This window comes from Molothrus ater, chromosome 3 (genome assembly GCF_012460135.2).
Source record: "Molothrus ater isolate BHLD 08-10-18 breed brown headed cowbird chromosome 3, BPBGC_Mater_1.1, whole genome shotgun sequence".
Lineage (NCBI taxonomy): Eukaryota > Metazoa > Chordata > Aves > Passeriformes > Icteridae > Molothrus > Molothrus ater.
In genome coordinates this window covers 15,861,437-15,881,077 of record NC_050480.2, presented here as the reverse complement: position 1 = coordinate 15,881,077, position 19,641 = coordinate 15,861,437, and the positions used below count along the sequence as shown (strand labels likewise).

Genomic DNA, 19,641 nt, shown 5'->3' with positions numbered 1-19,641 from the left:
GGACCAGAGAAATGTCAATTCGATTTTGTGGAAGACAGAATCAAGAGCTCTTTGTAATTTTAAAATTTAGTTCAGTTTTTGCTTACACTTCAGTATTTGTAACTTACTCATTTAACTGTGTCATTTAAACAGCAATCTCACCTTTAACACAGAGTTAAATATAAAACACATTGAGAGGACACATCTGAAAGGAGTCGTTCAAAGCCATTACCAGGGAAAACGTCCAAAGTCTTTACAGCTGCTGCTTCTCTGTGTTCTTAATCCATATGTGCAGAACAGAGGTGACACCTGAGGTGACAACAGAAGGGCCATCTCCAGCCCTTTCCCATCTCCTGGAAACAAAGCCACAATCCCAGAATTTCTGTTTTTGAAAAGTGTTTACTCACGTAGTTTAAATAAATTAATTTGCAAATAAAAATTAAAACTACAGTATACTATAGTTTGAATAAGATGATTAGAACAACTACAATACAGGGATTTCTTGCTGCATAAGTTTCATTACTTAATGCATATAATCTGGAAAATGTCAAAATCAGTTATATTTCTATGGAAAGGGAGTAACAGCAGTTACTTGTACATGACAGCTAACTGAACTTACAGTACAGGTTTCCTGACACATGCATTTCCTGAGTGAACCAAACAATATATACCATTTCTTTTTAAAAATGGAGAAATAATTGACAGTCAAAGTAAGTAATTCATGACATCTAAGCAACAAAGGTCTCTTTAAACAAAGAAAATTTTAGAACAGCTTCAAAGAAAAACGAAAGCTAAAGCTTTGCTATAAAGTACAGAAATTTTCTTACTGTCAATTATACAGTACATATTTTAAAAAAATGTACAAAGCTGGCCAAAAAAGCTCAAATCAATGCTAAAAAGGTCAGGTTGCCATGAAACACAGTGGGCTGGCAGCAGAGTTGCATGTAGTACACTGGTCTTTTCTGGTGGATACAGAGGGGAAGGAGGGGGAGGAAGAGGAGAGCAGACAGAGCCCACAGCAGCATCTCACAGTGAGGGTCTGAGCCCAGCCCAGCCCCAGCTCTCCCAACAGACTGCCAGCTGTGCCCAGCTGCCCGAGGATGCAGGGACACATCTCCTGGCTACCAGGCTCCACCTGTTCCTTGTGTGGCCCAGATGAGCACCTGGCAGAGGGACAAAGGCCAGGCCTGAGGCCCCCCCATCAGTCAGCAGCTGGAAGGCTGTTGAGCATCCAGCTGACAAACCCCTCTCAGGCTGGGACTGTGACCAGGTCACAAACTGCTCCCCACACACATGCCCAGGTACATCCACCTCTCCCCTGTCCCGCCCCCCCACCCCCAAACAGCAAGGAACAGAACAAGCCTCATCTTTCTGATCTGTTCATGTTTAACATTGGAAAAACCCTCACAAATGTCACTAATGCTAAATAAAGAGAAGTGTTAGCGTGAAGGGAGAAAAAAATCCTTAATCTAGACTAAGTTGCATATTCGAAGAGTCTGGTAAATATTCTTCTCGAAACCAGATCTTAAGTACAGTCCTACCAAAAAGACAATTTAAGGAGTCCTTCTTAACTACCTTTCAACATGGTTAAAGCACAACTTTATGCCATCATAATTTGCATTAGCTTTGTTTAAAAAGCATTTTAACTATTCTAAGAACTCAGTAATTTAGATTAAAAGATTTTTCTACCATTTTCATCCCACGTTCTTCTCCATCCAGAACTACGCTACACATCCAATTGCTGGATGTAACACACTATGACCATGCTACTCTCTAAACATTCTAAATATTTTCAATAATAAAGATAAATAGAAAAGAGTTAATATACATGTTATATTTTACAATGTTTGCATCCAAGCTGTAAACTAATGTTCTTTGAACTATTTACCCTCCATATACAAAAAGAATGAAACACCTTTCAAACACTGTGGGCATGTGATTCAAAAACCATTAAACTGAAGGCATTGAAGTTCACTCTACAACACTTCCTTCACCTCTTCAGAAGTAGTTATTAACCAAAAAAAGCAGGAGGTCTCCCCCTTCTCCCCCCATTTCTTCTATTTCCAGACTTTCTCAATAAAGAGGGATTTAGTTGTTGTAACAAAAAAACCAAAAGATTCTTCATCTTAATGCAAAGCAGCAAAGCCCAGAGAATACGAAAAACAGTTGGTTTAAAAATGAGAATCGCTTAGCTTATCAGTTTACTGCAGTCCTTGGGAACACCTGTGTTAGTCAAGAGGCCCTTGGAAAATGAGCCTTATGTAACCCTGCTCACCAGCCAGCTGATGCGCACAGAAGGGACAGGCTGCATGAAAAGTGTGAGTACCATGAGGAAGAGGAATTTGGGACCAATATGCAGTTGTCTTTTCTGAGCACACGTGTCCACAGGGGCTGAATGCATGAGTTGGAGGTCCGGCATCCACATAAAATCCCGCTTCACACCCGAGCCACAGAGGCACGTAGGGGCCGACAGAGCGGCACATGGGGCACTCGCGGTCCTTGCCGTCCCTCTCCTCTTTGTTCCCCCAGTTGTGGTAGCCATGCACGTGGCCGCAGTTCAGGTACACCCACGGCTGCTTTTCGTCTACAACATCTTTTCTCTTCATGCTGGGGAAGGCCAGGGTGTTGAAGCCCACGGGGCACTGGGGCCTGGCTGCGTTGATCTCCTGCCTCAGAGCCTCCAGGTGCTTGACGGTGGGCGTGCGCGCCAGCCCCTCGGCCGTGCGCCACAGCAGCGTCGCCCCGCACAGGTCGATCAGGGAGCCGTCCTGCAGCTGGTTCGTCTCGTTCTCAACCTTGACATGGACACAGACACCGAGAGCCGTCACCTAAGGGGCTCTGAAGAGTAACAACGTGCACTTCCACAATACTAATCTGCCTGGAAGACCCATCAAAGTTTCAAGCAGCTTCTGACTGTGTCCACAAGACACCCATAGAGAGCCCAGTATCAGCTTCTCTCTGCCCTCCTTTTTTTGGAAAAACCCCACCCCAGCATTTTAAGAGATTAAAGTGTGCATTAAAATAGACCACACTGAGTCAAGAAAAGCTCCTCTCCCATCATAACAACTCTCTATTCCATCCCTATAGCACTCTCAACTATGTTACTTGAAATGCCTCAAGGAGTACCACAAGACTGTTTTAGTCCTCCATCATATTTTAGACTTTTCTTAAAGTACCCCTTAACACATGGCTTTCCCCTTCTCCCATTAGCACTCCTAGCTAAATATGCTGCATAAAATGTTCAATGTAGCATTTCTTTTTGCTGAAACATCCCAAGTCATACTGAACCCAAATATCTCCTGGAAAGGTTACCGATGCTTTGCAAACAAAAGGAAGAGGGAAAACTCAGAATGCCAACATGGAAATGAATATCCATTAAAATTATATCTATTTTTCATTATTCTATAAAAAAGCCAAAGTGGGAAAAGCATAAACTAACAAGGGAGAATTGGGAAAATACTAGTAGAATGTGCAGGAGAGCTTGCAGAAATACAGAGTAGACTGGAAACTCAGTTTAGGAGAGCAGCCAGATGTGCAATTAAGTACTAGTTTGCAGATAGACTCAGTCATTCATGTTGATCAAGACACCTTTGTGCACCCAGACAAACACATAAGAGGCAGTGTAACTAATTGCAAGGGTGACAACTACGTGGAATTCCAGCAGATTCCAGCTCTATGCCCAAACTATACCCCTAATGGCTGCACCATTTTAAACAGGTTGCATAAAACACTGGTCACTCCTCTCACCATTTTCCCCCTCTGTTGAGCTGATCTGGTTTCACGGAGGCTGAACACATTCCCACACACAGAAATCTCTCTCCACACCCCTGGCTTGGAGTCTTCTGTGAATCCATTACGAGGATGCATAACAAGAACTCCATTTGTTGTTAGTCCATCCATTTGCCCATCTGATGTCTTCCACTTTGCAGCTTTCTCCTAAAAGAAATCATATCAATGAGCACCTTTGATTTTGCTGGAGTTATGAATTATTAAAAAAAAATAAGCGTGCAATGAACTTATAGTGGAAAAAAGAAAGAGAATTCCCTTACCCCAAGAAAAATGTTTTTTGAGGAGTCAAATCCTGCAGCATATATTCTTGCTGTAAAGGGAGGGTTACGTTCACATATGATTCTGCAGGCAAACCTTGATATTGTGCTCTGCACAGACTGTGTATCTGAATTACTCTGACTCCCAGGAACTGTATCTGTTACTACAAAGTCTATAGGACTCTCTGTTGACCGACCAATCTGGAAAAGCATTGAAAAAAAAAAAACTGGTCAGAAGTTTGTCTTTGGGTCTAGGACTATTTAAATTCAAAGTAAGTAAAAGCAATGATACAAAAATCATGACATTACAGTTTAAAGCATTCCTGTCCACCAGTCTATCAATTTAGGTTTCTAAAGCCTCATCTGAATTGATGAATTTTTCTGCCTCCAAATGATCAAACTTATTCTGAAAGCTGGGTACAGCCAAATGAAGGAAGGAGAAATAAAATGATGCAATTAAGTCAGTTCTGAGATGATTTCCCATTGAAGGCCTTTTCATCAGAGAGGTTACACTCAGGTCAGGCAGACCAGCTGCAGGAGCACCAAAAGAGCCAGGGAGCAGCAGTTAGAGGGAAGAACAGTGACATGCAGTCACTTTGTATGTCCAGAACACTCTGAACAGTGCCAGACTAAGTCAAGGTATGTATGAAAATCAGATTATGTGAGCTGTCTCTTCAGCTCTGGTGGGCACCAAGAAGCAGCAAACCTTTTGTCAAAGACCAGGGACCAGGTGGCCGTGGCAGAGAGGGGCTACATTTACACACTCAGAACACAAGAATGGAACATCTGACTACAATCAGGTTTTGCTGCTAGCTGCACCTCCTTTTCTGGCTGCAGGGAACTGTGAGTCTTGCAGTCCCACGCAACTGTACTGAGTTTGATGAAACTGCATAAGTGTCCCTGCTTTTCCAGTCAACTCATCTTTCGTCACAAAGAGGAAAAGTAATAACCTTTCCCAAACATCCATACAGCTGGGTTTAAAGCCCCCTTACACACTACTACTCACTTATTTCCAGAGCTCTCAGGCTCTTTGAAAATAGGTGATTATATTAAGACTGATTAACTGTTGCGCAAGAGACCCAAAAGCTTGAGGTGCTTTTTGTTGAGGGCTGGAGAGCTTTCATGAGACTAAAACTGCTTTGTCAGAATCTATTTTTCTACTGCTTCTTAGGCAGGATAACCCATGAGTAAACGGGGACTGCCAGGGGCAATTTCAGAGCAGCACACATGCCAGAGCATGCCTGAAGAGAGAACACTCACACAAACAATAGCTTATGCTGCAGTGATTTCATTACAGTCCTTTTGCTCTTGTTGTATTTGCAGTTGCAAAGCAGCTTCCTCCACCACTTCCCAACACCTCCCACCTCCTTAGATCCTGCAGTGGCGTCACAGCTAAATGCTGTGACAGCAAAACTCCTTGTTATAAACTAGTGGCAACAATGAGGGGGAAAAAAAAACTACAGAAGATCACAGTCTGGGAATCAGAAAGAACAAAGCCCACATTAAAAAGAACCCCAAAACAAACCCCTTCCTTTTGAGAAAAACAGGAAACAATTAAAAGATATGAGGGCACACCACAGCTGCAGATGTGTTTGTGGTCCCTTCTCATACACACAGGAACTGCAGCAAAGTTGTTTTGAACTGCCAGCATCAGCACTGAAGGCTCCTCTCTTCACATCCCCCAGTGCTTTGGACATTTCTGGGTTTGCTTAAAAAAGTTCAGAGTATTTTTCATATTAGTTGTGCCAAAAGCTTTCCTATGTTTCCACACTGTATTTCTTCTACCCTGTCTCCAACTGGCTGATCCCAAATCCCTTTGTAAACGCCAGAAGCAAAGATCTAAGTTCTTGAAGAGAAAGGTGCCCTTTATTCTTCATTTTGCAAGGAGGGACTAGAGACAGATTATGTGACTTGCAGGGCAGCAAAGGCAAAACCGTAATCTTGTGCATTAGTCACAAAACCCCCCAGCTTTCACCTTTGCCCAAGTCTTTTAAAAGAGATGTACAGACACACAGCCCTGTTCACAGGATGGCCCTGGGAATGAACTGAATTAAATGGCTCTGAATGGTGAGTGCAGAAACTGACACACAAACTTTTGAGTCTGAGAGAAAAAGGCTGCTGAGAGGATGCCTTGTTTGAAACTACCAAAAATGAGAACACACACATTTACTTCACATACCTGGAACATATCTGTGTTGCTGTCATGAGTGTATTCAACTACTACAGTCTGGGCCCGAGACAAAGTGTAAGATATGCTGTGTTGGTCCTTATTACTTATTGCCTATGGAAAAATGCCAAATGTTATTGAACCAGTGCACAATAATTCTACAGAATACAGCAGCAAAGCAGACAATACATATATATATATAACATCAGCCTCTTCTGCTAATTAAGGCATTAGGGCAGATGGTTGTTAATGACACACCTACAGTTAAACTTCACAAAATCCAGTCCTGGCCACTAAAAAAAAGCTGCAGGATTGATTCAGCAACAGACCAAACTGGTCTCTTCACCACATGCTGCAACTAAACAAACATAACCAGGGCATATTATTAGTCATGTTTTGTACTAAAGCAACACTGGTCTGAACACAAAAGCACAAAACAACCAAATGCAATGGCTAAAACTTAATGTAACACCTTCATGGCCATCTCAGAGTGAACTTGGCCAACAGCAAAGTGAGGACAAAAACTTAGAGACTTCATTCTAAAACCAGGATTTGAATTAATACTAAGATCAGTAATGACCGATTTAAGATACATAGATAAAAAAGTGGTGGTAAATAGGGTAAAATGGAGAAACTCAACATAGGTTGCAGAAGTTGTAGCAAAGGCTTCAGTTGGTTAGTCTAGATGTTCTTTCTGCAATTACCTACTAGGGAACTAACCAACACTTCTAAAAGTGCTGCTAAACAGCATTTACCAGACCATAAAGAATTTGCAAAAATAAATGTTCTTTTCATAGATCTACTATGAATATAGCTTTACTACAAGAATTTTGGTAGAAAAATGCTTCTGATTTCAGAATACTTTATACCATTCCCTGAATTTAAGGTCAAGGCCCTTAAGTGTCTAGGTATTCTGGGAGTCAAGCACTTAACACTACCATATTTGTTTAAAGGCCTGATCTTGTCACTGACAGTTTCTAAACAAGCACTAAGCATCCTCAAATTCCATCGTTTAGTAGAAATGCTCCATTAGTTATTGAACACAATTGCACAAGCACTTGAATAGCCACAATATTTCATGGTAATACCTTAGAGATGATGTATTAGTTTTGGCATACACTGTTGAAACACAGTTCAACTTCAGGGCCTAAGCCCTTCCTTTTCTGCTTCTTAATGGGAACTCTGATTACAAGCCCTATGAAACATACCCTGCAAAACCCATCTGTCCTGATCCCTAGGGAACTCCTACCCACTGGATGGAGCACCAAGTGCACGTGCAACTTTGGCAAGGATCATTTAAAAGTCAGCTGCACATGAAGCAAAATTAGTCCTAAAAGCAGTGAGTACAAACCCACAAAGTCTAGAACAGCTGACTAGCCTGTGCCCAGAACATTCATGTTTCAAAACTAATCTTTTTTTCCTGGCTATAGCAAGGACTAGGCACTGAATCTTCTTTGCTGAATTGTTTCCTGCTAACCCTGACAGGTACTAAAAAACTTTGGATAAACACAAAGCATTCTTTTCACAGCCAGATAGTTATGCTGTTTAAACCATTTCCTAACAGCTCTTTATATGGCACAAGGAAAAATCAGACAGACTTGAAGGGAGAAATGGAGCTTACCTTTGCTGCTTGAGGGGTACAGGCAATGTGCACAGTGCTAGGTTTCACCCCATTTGCCTTGGGCCTTTTAAACAAAGCAAACCTACTTTTCCTTCTCCCTCTATCTCCATTTGGGAGAGACCCATTGTACCTGTCAAAAAGCACAGAAAAAGAATCAAGTCCATCATTCCTGTATTACTTAGTTTCTCATGAGATACAGACCCACAAGAACTTTCATTCTAAGCATCAAGTATTCTCAATTAGCATAGTGTTACTAATTACAGATTTTCAATTAATCACATTTAAATCCAAGAATTGATTAACACAGTACTGAAACATGTCCACAGGATTACAGCATAGAAAACCCTCAGAATCTTACACACTAACACTTACCCCAATACAATCAATTCACCATATTTGACTGGTGCTTTGGATGGATGATTTTCTTGATCAGGAGAAAACATGAGCTTAGCTAATGACTTCTCAAACTTCAGGTCACTGATCAAGAGTTGTGGCACACTTTTTTCATTATTTCCTGTAAAAATAAAACCAAAATTAAAGTGTAAGAGAAAATATTCTACTCCAATGACACAAACTTGCACACCAACTAGATACGGCAGGTACAATATTTTGTTTTCCATGTTTTGATTTTGCCTGAAATAATTCATGTGGCTTTATATATGTGTTTTTAAAAATTAAGGTTGAATTGCTTTGAAGAAGTGCGAGACCACCAAAAAAATGCATTTATAAAATTGCACTACAGCCTTAAAACATTCACACTTGTTTTGCTCCACGTTAGTTTTTAGAATAAATGATACATAGCTTCATTTATTATTTTTCATTCAGCTGTTGAGAAATAGAGCCAGAGAGGGATTAAATTTAAAGAAAAAAAATACAAACCCACAAAGCAAGACCAACCAATTAGCAAAAGTTTTCATGTGAAGTGTCTAATTCAGAGCTTTCTAAGAAGTTTCTGCATTTGCAGATGGAAGGAAGTTGTATGACAATTTGATAAAAAGCCTGCCATAAAAGTTTAGGGTATTCATTGTGATTGTTCATGTTTAGCCAGAGACAGAGGTGATATAAACATCTGTTTGAAGGAGGTTTCCTGAGGGAGTTCCATGTAACTCCTAATGAAAACAGTCCTGAAGCACATTTTTTACTCAGACTTCTGCTTTGAGGAACAGTTCATATTGTATTTTTACAGCTTCTCATTAGCAGCATTTCCAGACACTTTTGACCTATGCAGCTGATCTCTGACCTTCCTCTAGAGAAAGCCTCAAACAGGCTCTCATCAGCTTTATTCTTTAGCAAGCAAGTGCTCTGCTGGGTAGGCTTTCTTTGACAGAAATAGGAAAATTCCCTTGGTCCTTCCAGGTGAATTTTCATACCAACTCAAAGAGCTGCTAATCTTTTTTAGTACTGATGGTTAACATTCTGCCTTCTGTGCAAATGCACTTTTTGACCCACACAGCACTTTTTGAATCCTGTCATCAACTTTGATCACAACTACAGTGCTGTATCTCCACTTTCTTCTACCTTGACTAGACCATGGTTATTAGCAGAAAAGATGTCATCATGCAGATATAATCTATCCCCATGTTATGTTGTAAGAACAGAGAAAAAGATGTGGCAGTGCTTGACAGCCTGTTCACATTTGTTCAGGAGCTCATGCAAAGATCCCTTTACTGACCTTATCTCTCCCAGTCTTTGCTCCTTCACAGAGAAGCTTGGCTTTCAACATGTTTTCTCAAATCTCCAAGTTCCTATTCAGCATGCATACGTTGATTGCCATCGGCAATCAGCTCAGTGTTGGAGATTTCATAGTGCTTGAAACAGGTTAACTGCAGCCTGTCTTTGTGGTTAGCACACACAATATAATCACAACAGTACCCTGACCCCCTGAGAGATGAATGCATTGCAACAAACCTGATTTGCTCAACACTGTTGTGAAGTTGTCTGTGTCCCATCTCCAGAAGAGTGACACCAAGCTCTTTCTGCTGCCTGGGAAGCAGTGAGCACTTTCACTCAGCAGCTGTCCTGGCTCATGCCTTAGGGTACCCATCGCTCAGCTGGTGCTGAAAGTGCATTTTACTGCTCCAGCAGTCTCCCTCTGTCCCACAGGAACAGTGGCACTGGCGCTGTTCACTGTTGACTGAGAGAGTCAAGGAATATAGTTTGCTCAAAGCCCTTCTGGATTGCTGACCCAAGTGCAGCAGTAACTCCCCTGGGATTGTGAGGTTACTCACTGTTGTAGGTTTGGCCTTTAGAATTCTAAAATGAAGACATTAAAGCAAACTTATCCCATGAAAATGTAACCTTAAATGATGTCAGTAGTCACAACACAGTGAAGCGGAGACTGCCCCATTTGAGAAAGAGAGCCCTACAATATTAACTCTTTTCACATTTTTCATGTCTTCCAGGGCCCTCCTTACCTCCTGGCATCACACCCCACTTTGGAGCACCACTCTCAAGCTATGTGCCTGTGAATACACCTCAGGGCTGCTTTTCTGACATTAATATTGAACTACATAGATCCTAGTGCTTAATAGTGCTCAGTTCTTTAGACACATTTCCCTTCTGAAGTATTTCTACTTTTGAAATGAGTATAAATCTTCATGATTTATCTATATATAAAAATAAAGACATATTTTCTATGAAGTATTTTTACAATCAACATCAGCATTTCTTGTTTTATTTTAAGATCTTCTTGCATTATACTTGCTTGTACAGGTGTCTTCTGAGAGATCTCATCTTCTCATCTCCTCCCCACATGATTAACCTATTTACTACTTGAATATTGATCTCCTGAACTGCCTCCCCCCTGCAATTCAGTCTTCTTCACATACAACTAATTTCATCTTGGCCAACAGTTGTCCTCTGCCTTCACATTTAAAATCTCACAAGAAATACTGCCATGAAACTACAGCACTGCCTGTAAGGAAACAGCATAGAACTAAGAAACATCATGCCACAATAACCAAAGATTTAAATAGTATAACCCCATATTACAGTATTAAAGAGCTAATTCTTTCACTTAGAGAAAGTGGGAAGGCAAACATTTAAAATAACTTTAGCCATTAGTATAAGAACAGGTTTGGTACAGCTTCTCCTCTTTTTCTGTTCATCCAAGGGAACAATTTTAACGGAAAACTAAAAAAAATACATGTCTGAGTAAACTTCAAAGCCTCAGGAAAATAACATGTGAACAGTTAAAGGAGACTCTAATGTGGTACCTGCACAGGTGACCAGAGAACTGTGCAGAAACAATAAAAGGGGTCAGCAGTTCCCAGGGACAGACTTCAACAATACAAGGAGTTACACAGAAATTCTCAGTACAAGGAAAGATGTCCAACATCTATTGCTCAGTTCCTCCTTAAAACATTTTCTTTTGCTTTACATTTAAAGAAATCCACTCAAGTTTACTTAGCATGTGATGGAAATCCACTTCTTACTAAACTTAAGGAAGGTTTGAGTGTTAGAAATCTAGAGCCATCATTAATAACACAGCCTGCTCATCCCCTTTCAAAAGTCTGGCTGAAATGTTTGAACTTCATTTTTTTTCAAATACATCTCAGAAACTTTATGAGCTTCACACAAATTTCACAACTACTACACCCCCAGATTACTTCAACTCAAGTACATACAAGATTCAGTATTCCTACAAAAATAATCAGTCCAACATACACACTACTTCTCATCCAGTGTGATTGGCCTGGTGCACTGTACCCAAAGGGAAAATATTTTTGTCCCCAGAAATAACAAAGACCAATTATATCTTTCCAGTGAGGTCCTGAAGATCAGTCCAAGGGAAATTTCATGTCTGTGAATAAACTCAAGTGCTGTCCCACTGGAGATGAGTCTAATCTGCCATGGGATAACATCTCCACTCCTGAAATAGTGCAGGCTTATGAATCATTTAAAGCTGAGTGAAGAACTTACTTGAAGGAAAACCGTTGAGTAGAAGAAAAGGATCCACCAAAATATATAATGGGCCTTCTCTTGTAGTGTAACCTAACCAGTTTTTATTTCTAGAGTACTACTTTTCTTCAAAAAGTTAGGAACGGCTAATTAAAAAGACAAATTGGCTCTGAAGGGCCAGTATATAGCTAAGGAACCAACTGTTTGAGCAAAATACACACAAATTACATTTTTCCTGCTTCTTGCAGCAGCATTTCCAGACATCAGTGGAACAGGCTTCATCGGAGAAAGCTCTGAACAACAGACTCTTCTAAACTCATCCAAGAACATTCAACACTGATAAGGAATAAGATGTCAATTACAAGATTCCATCTCACCCAATGTTCTTCCAAAAATGATAGAACTGGCAGCAGCAAACATTTCATGTCAAGATCTCTGCTTCTGCTAAAGAGAAGAGACCAAAGCCTGAAAATGCTTATCTTTGCATAGTCCTGCACTATGGATTTGAAAAGACTGAGAGCAAAGCAACTTGCATGGCTAAAGGCAAGCACAACTGTTTGCAGTTAGCCCCAAATCACAATGGGTGCCAGGTAAAATTCTTCAGTGTCAAAAATAGGAAACTGGAACAGGAAGAACTCATGCACAGGTAATATTTTTATTCTCAACACTGGTTCCTCTGGGAGCAACAGAAAGTTCAACACTCAATATTATCACATGCAACTGTTTTGAAGGACTGGAAAGTGACAAGAACTGAACTGAGAGAAGCATTTAAAATTTGTTTGAGTAATGTAAGTCTGGTTTCTGACAAGCCTTCCTGCTCTCTAGTACTCACTAAAGCCACAGAAGGCAAAGACTGCTACAGCTGAGAAAGCAAGCCACACACTTCTGACTCCATGCCAGTAGAAGGAAAAGTCATTGTAGTCTCTCCTGTCTGATGCAAACACTGGTCCCTGCATCCAGGAAGACCTCCCAAACAATACTTCAGAGTAGGTGAGGTTAAGAGCTCCATTTCCTTGAGCACATCATTTTCCATGGGGGACAGAGACAGATGAATTTTGGTTGGTTTTGAACTATCAGCTCTAGCTTAACCAGGCATTTGCAACCATTCAGCTGCCTCTCCTGGCCATGAGACTCACTTGCAACCAGTCTTTAGTTGCTTCAGCAAGTCTTCAGATTTTGTTTGCAGTAAGGCACAGCACCTTGTGAATTAAGTTTGCTATTTTGTAGACCAAGTACAGCTTCTGGAATTTTAGCAAGAACAGCAGCATCTTAATGGTTAAAATGGGGTGGGGGAGGGGAGAACATAAATTCAATGAGCCCAGGCAGAGATTCATTAAACACTCGGCTGAAAGCTAAAAATACTAGAATAAAAGTCTCTTTGTAATAAATTACCGTCATTTTCTAAACACAGAGCCAGCATTATAGGCTGCTAGCAACTGTAGCTAGTGCCAGACTAGCCCTTTTCTAAAATACTGCACAGAAAACCACTTACACAGTATAGAAAGAAGTCCTCTGTCAACAAATATATTAAAATAAAAATATGCTGATTCAGATGCAAAAAATGGGAACTTCCCCCTCCCTTTTTATAATATTATATTTATATTCTATATCTATATATTTTAAGGTTTGGATTTTTTTTTCTTTTAGAAATAAAGCACAAGACATTTAATCTATCAATGGTTTTATTTTTTTTTACTATTTGCAGTTCTGCACTGACTACCCTTGAAGTTCTCACATACAGCTCTTCCCTGAGCAATTCTGTGCTAAAGCAGAAGGAATGGGGACAAAATGGAATCTAGTCCTTTTGACAGGTGTGCAGTGGCAAAACAAGAGGCAACAAACAAGCTACAACACAGAAAATCCTGATTAGCTATCATGGAGGGGAGAAACCCTCAGTCCACAAAGCCTATGCAATCTCCATCCTTGGAGATCAGCTGCATGTGGCTCTGAACAGCCGGATCAAAGGCAGTCCAGTCCCATTTTGAGTCCAGGGACTGAATCAGACAACCTTCCAACCTAAATTATTCCAGGAATACAATTAATTTTAAGAAGTCCACACAATTCTATCAAGCAACTGGAATACGCACTTGAAGTGCACTTTTGACCAGCTAGACATAAACTATAAGTAACTCCATTACCAATGAAACAAGATTTTGTCCTTACCCCTCAAGATTTACATGGTAGTGTCTACAGCTTTATTTGGATTTAAAACCCCCTACTGCAAACAAACAATTCACATTGAATAGTGTGACAATACCTGATAATACACAAGTAGAACCTAAGTTTGCCAATATTCACTTACACATTTAAGCTCTTTATCACTCCAGTTTCCACTAGGCAAGTCTCCTGTGACTGCAAGATCAGAAACCAAAATCCTCTGAATACACATACAGTATTTCAGCACTGCATATTCTCTTCTATGGTTACATCTCACCACTTCAAAGGAAAAAAATCTTGATTTCCAGACTTAAACAACCAGAATACTAAAGTTAAGTCACTGAGAGACACAAACAAGCTGTACAGAATTCTAGTCTCAAGATGAAGGTATCTGCAAGCATGGAAAGAGGAGGCAATAGGTAATCAGAGAGAAGGAAAAAAAAAAAAAAAAAAGAAAGAAACAAGCAAAAGCACCACCAACAGAAAAGTACCAAAACCCAAAAACCCAAAAAAACCCACACACACAAAAAAAAACCCACCCAAACCCAAAATCCCACAGTAACTCCCAGCAGACCGACTGCTTGTTTGAGTATGTGTTCCCACCAAGCCCAGCTTGCCAGGTTTCACAAACAATATCAATAATGTTACTGATCTTCACTGGTACAAGCAACAAGGAATCAGGTCCTTGCATCACTGTTTCTGAAAGCTGAGACAAAGGTTGAGAAATCACTTCTACGTGATGGGTGAAGAAATGTTCACCACTGGAAAGTTATTCTCCTTTAACTGTTTTTCCTATAAATAGTTTTGCAAGCTTGTATTAAAATAGTTTTTACTGAAGTTATCACTGGGTAAAGAGAACATGTGTTTATCTACCAGTTTTAACACTCCTCCCAGTTTTCAGTTAAAACAAGCTCACGTTTCCTTCCCACACACACCTGCAATTTTACCACCATTAGGTTTTAGACTCCACTTTTGAGATTTGCCACATTCTGTATACAGCTTGCATCCTTCACTACAGATGCACAGGAAAGTTATAGTGATGCATCTGTTAGTGCAATTTAAATGCCTATCACTTTAGATCAATAGCCAAACACTACCTTTTTTAGAAAGGAAATTTAATTTTCTTATTTCTAGAAAAGGGAGTTTTTCAGCGTCAAAATCCCCAAGAATAAGCCTTGGGAGCATGGAGAATCAGTCCAGCCTTTTGCTTTAGTATGGCTTATTATTTCCTTAGTCTATACTGTACACCTTTTCCTTTGTAACTCAGAATAAGCTTAGTCATCCACTATAGACACACAAGTGTCTTATGATATGAAAGCAAGACAAAAACAAGAAATCAAAAACAAGACAATGAGGTCAAGTTGAAATGAGCAAGCAGCTGATCCTGCACAGGACATCATGCACAAACCAATGCAACAGCTATCTACTACTATGTCTTGAGAACATCTGTAAAATCTCAATAGAGGAGTTTTTTGTTGTCACAAACAGAATGAAAGCATCTTTTTACCATGAACACCTCCCATTAGTGGGCTGGTCATCCTGGAAATCAGTCATTTGAGTCAGAGCATATACGCACACAAAAATCCATTGTCTGTGGACACTCTGAAAGGGGCATTAACTTGATAGACAAGAGAAAATCTACTGTTTTGCTCTAAGGCCACAGCTAATTTTGTCCAGTCTAAGAAACAGCAGTTTTGGTTGAATTGCTGTCTAGCATTCTGCTTCAAGTTCTGTTCCAGCCTCAGAAGCAGGTCTGACAAGCTCTCAGCAATTTCAGGAAAGACAGGAACAGCGCCTTGAGGACAAGCAACCTTGCTCAATAAACAAGGGAAGTGTTTTAGAATAGGACTTCTATTATAGGCACCTATATGAAAATCTGTACTTTATGATAGTACTCAAAAATAGCATTCCTCTTCAGAAGACTGAAAAAACCCACCTAAGCACAGGGTTCTGATTTCAGTCAGACCTCTGCTAACTTCAGTTCCCTTATTCTGAACTACCATTGATGACATGAGAATGTGGTTGGGTCTATTAAAACTCGAAGCTTTATGTAATCAATAATGATCAACTCCAACAGAATGACAAAAATCAATTCTGAAAATATTCCCTTGGAAAAAGAAATAGTCCCAAATTTTTTTCAGTTATGAAAAGTAACAGCTGATCCTCCCCTGAGGAAACCACGATAACCTCCTACGGGTTATAAATGATGTAATTCAGACTGCGTGTGGGAAGCCAAAAACATTTGTCTTTTAGCACAAGGTGTCTATTTTAAAGCTGTCACTGCAACATTATCTGTATCCTTAATTAGCTGAGAAAGTTCTTCACCAGTTAACCTGCTCCATCTACACGCAGCCTGACCTCCCTTGCCCCTTTCGGGTACAGCGGTGACAACGCGCGGAGCCTCACACAGGGCTCGGTGCCTCTGGCGCGAGGGCCAACCACAGCTTGTCCCTGCTCCATCAGCTCAACTACCTGCTGGAGTTACTCACACAAGCTGCTTCACAACATTCATTTGCAGCTTTCTCCCTGAAGTTCTGGCTGCACTTGCACTTTGCCTGTTAGTACAAACTACGCTGAAAAAAATAGTTTTGATTTTATTTTAATTTCACTCAGATTATCAAATGAAATTTATTTGTAATCTGTAACCCATACGAAAAAGCCATAAAATAATACTACATAGAGGCATGCTGGGAGAACATCAGGTGCTCATTAGCCACAGCATACCTATTTGTATCTTCAGAGAGTGCCTTGCAAAAATACAAACAGAAAAGAAAAAAAACTTCGTACAATACTAGTACAGAAGCATAGCTCTGCTGCAGAGAACTCTACAGTTGGAAACCTTTAACATTATCCTTCACTGCTTCAGACTAATTACACAGTATTACCTTTAGAAAAAAAAAAAGCAGTCCTAACTTTCACTTAGAGTCAGCCACAAGAGTAAAACTTCCTAAAAGTTTAGACCAAAGCAGGGCATCTTATTCTTACACAAAGCAATAGAGCTTTTCAAGTCCAGGAAAATCTACTGTCTGATGCACCTGTACTGGAATATATGGCTGAGGAGCCTGGGCTTGCAGAAAACCACAATGACTTCTTGTTCGACATGCCCAAACATTACAGTTTTGCTTTTTATGAGCCTCTGACTTCTTGATAAGGCAGCTCATATACCAAACTATCTGCTAAGTAGCTGTTTGTATTACACTAAAGCCTTTTCAAATAGCATCTATATCATCTTACAAAAATAGGAGCTACAGTTACATTTAAAGCCTTTTTCTCGGTTTAGACAACAGAAATATTCAAGAGCTCCATGAGGAATTGTCCTTGGTATAATTCTGTTAGGTAATGGCAGTTTTAAGGCACCTTGCTCTACACCCTAAAAACGAGAAGTGACTGACACTTCTTATGATCAAACAGCACTTACTATGCTGTGCACTTTGAATGTCTCTGCCTCTTTGAGGTGGAAGGGAAGTCTGCAGACACACTGCCTGCTCTCAGATTTCCTTTCCACTGCATCACTGAAAACCACTGCAACTGAGGAGATTTTTAGAAGAGAGATTGAAACAATACCACATTAGAAGGGAAAAGTGACAGCATGCAGAGCACTTACCAGGGTATTTGTGTCCTTGCAGTATTCTTACACAGTGGAGAAGAAAAAACCCAACCCTCCGATCTTGTTTAAAATCAGCTGAAATCCACCAACTCCTTTAAACCCCCGGCAACTGCCAGACTGAGTGACTGCTCTGTGTGCTTTTACTTCAGCCGTGGGAAGCACCTCCTGCCTCAAGAGGGGCTGGCTCCGCCTTGCGTAAGCTGGGTAAACACCGCGGCACCACACAGCATTGGCTGGAGGCAGAACCAGCATCCTGCTCCTGCTCCATCAATTCATCCATCCCTGGCCCCAAAAAGGAAAAAAGGAAGCAGAGGGTGTGTTGAGAACAATACTGCAGCCCAATTGCCTGGCAGCTCTGCAGATGAGGTTCTCAGAGAAACACTGATTTATTTCCTTCTCTTACATAACTGTACCCATGCATGCTATACCTTTTCTTTTTTTTTAACCATAATTTATTAGCCCAGCTAGCTTTCCTCACCTCCCACACAAAGAGTACTTTCTTAATACACTGAGAATTATACCAGCAGAAACTGTTCAGGCATTGCTATCTCTATTTTCACTAATACTGTAGGACTGGACACATGACACATCTGCAGATGCCACCTGTGTGTACTGGACTGTCACAGCCAATGATTCTAAAACAGCTCAATCCTGTAGGATGCACATTTAGAAAGGCAAATCTGCATGTGCCAGACCAGGTTATGAGCTCATTTCTCATTCCACCAACACCAAAATCACTGCATCAAGCCAGTGGGTGGGATAATTTAAATGTCTGAGCCATAAAGTGGTGATCAAGTTACCACAGCTTCCAAGTTACCTCGTGGAATTGATCATGCAAATGCTGTGAGGCTGCTGCAATCACGATATGACACAGCAGCTTAACCTTTACATCAAGTTGTACATCACAGCTGTAGTGGGTGAAGAAGGGGGTAGATGGTTACCCTGGCTCAAGCAATGTAGATAGAGCCTGACATTTCACATCTCCATGTTGTACATGTGACTTTTGCCGCTCCTGTTTCTGCTGCTCCCTCCTTGGCTTGCGACCTCAATCTTTTAAACACAATTTTATGGACTGATCTGTCAATGTTTCAAAGTTGGTTTATCTGCTCTGTTATTTTTTTAACAGAACTGTTCTCCAGTTCACCTTACGGTATAACCACTGGGTAACACTCAAACCTAAGAACTCTCAAAACAGCTTTTCTGTTCATAATGCCATAACACAAGTTGCAGCTCCATGGCTGAGAACAAGGTGAATGCATCTGTGTTTCCTCTCTTCTCAACCTGTACTCTACAGCAAACTTTCCCCTAAGTAATACAATACAGCCGTCCTGTTACAGGACCTTGTCACCTACCCGAAAATTTAGCTGCAGAATACCTTGTCATAGAGCTTATTCTGGATAATAAAACTATACATAGGCTCAAAGATACTTTTTTCCCCTCCTACCATAGATTACTAAGTACAAAGATACCAACTTGCTCCACAGAAGTGCTTGAGCCACAGCTACCGAACACTGGAAAGTGCCTGGAGAAACACTGAGGTACAGGTGTTCCCTCGTTTCCACCCTTCTGGCTGACAAAAAAACCACAGGACTGCTCTGAAATGCTATGGTCATTATCACAGCTACCAGATGACTAACTGACAAGGGGCTAAGGGAAAAACCAAAACCACACACAAATCTTCAACTATTTCAACCCAAATAATTTTGCTTATCTGTTTGTGCGTTTATTCTGTAATCCCATTACACCAATGCAAATGAAGAGATAGGGACCTTCTGCATCCATCTCAACAGCAACACCAGAGACTCATCAAGCCTGATCTTGTTATTTAGGTTCTAAGGGAATCCTCTTTCCTGCCAAAAATCAACAGCCTCATGACACTGGCATACAATCCCAGCTTTTTCACTGGTAACATGTAGATCCTTAAAATGGCAATTTTTACTGGGGTGGAGGAGTCACACCACCCCACCTCCCCCATAATTTTCAAGTATTTTCTTTTTGTCCCAGCCTATACAAAGTTGGCAGCTTGAATGCTGTTTTAATCGGGGCTAAGGGTTGCTTTTGTGATTTTGTTTTAAAAGAAAAAAAAAAAAAAAAAAAGAAAACCACATCAGGACTGCATTAGTATCACTTAACACACAGATATGGCACCAAGAGTACAAAAGGT

At 40.6% G+C, this 19,641-nt stretch overlaps 1 protein-coding gene across 4 annotated transcripts in view; it reads right to left on the bottom strand.

Moving 5' to 3' along the window:
- Positions 1-358: 358 nt before the first annotated feature.
- Positions 359-19,641, bottom strand: part of PELI1 (pellino E3 ubiquitin protein ligase 1) — a 42,836-nt gene continuing 23,553 nt past the window's right edge. For 3 of the 4 annotated variants that reach the window (XM_054514352.1, XM_036380630.2, XM_036380631.2), the window contains 6 exons: positions 8,186-8,327; positions 7,814-7,943; positions 6,205-6,306; positions 4,029-4,226; positions 3,727-3,915; positions 359-2,774 (listed from right to left, as the gene is read on the bottom strand). In XM_054514352.1, coding sequence (XP_054370327.1) covers positions 2,208-2,774; positions 3,727-3,915; positions 4,029-4,226; positions 6,205-6,306; positions 7,814-7,943; positions 8,186-8,256 — 1,257 coding nt within the window. In that variant the 5' untranslated portion in view covers positions 8,257-8,327 and the 3' untranslated portion in view covers positions 359-2,207. Of the gene's footprint in view, positions 2,775-3,726; positions 3,916-4,028; positions 4,227-6,204; positions 6,307-7,813; positions 7,944-8,185; positions 8,328-17,474; positions 17,669-19,641 lie in introns of those variants that run through there. The other variant, XM_036380632.2, reaches the window with a different exon arrangement.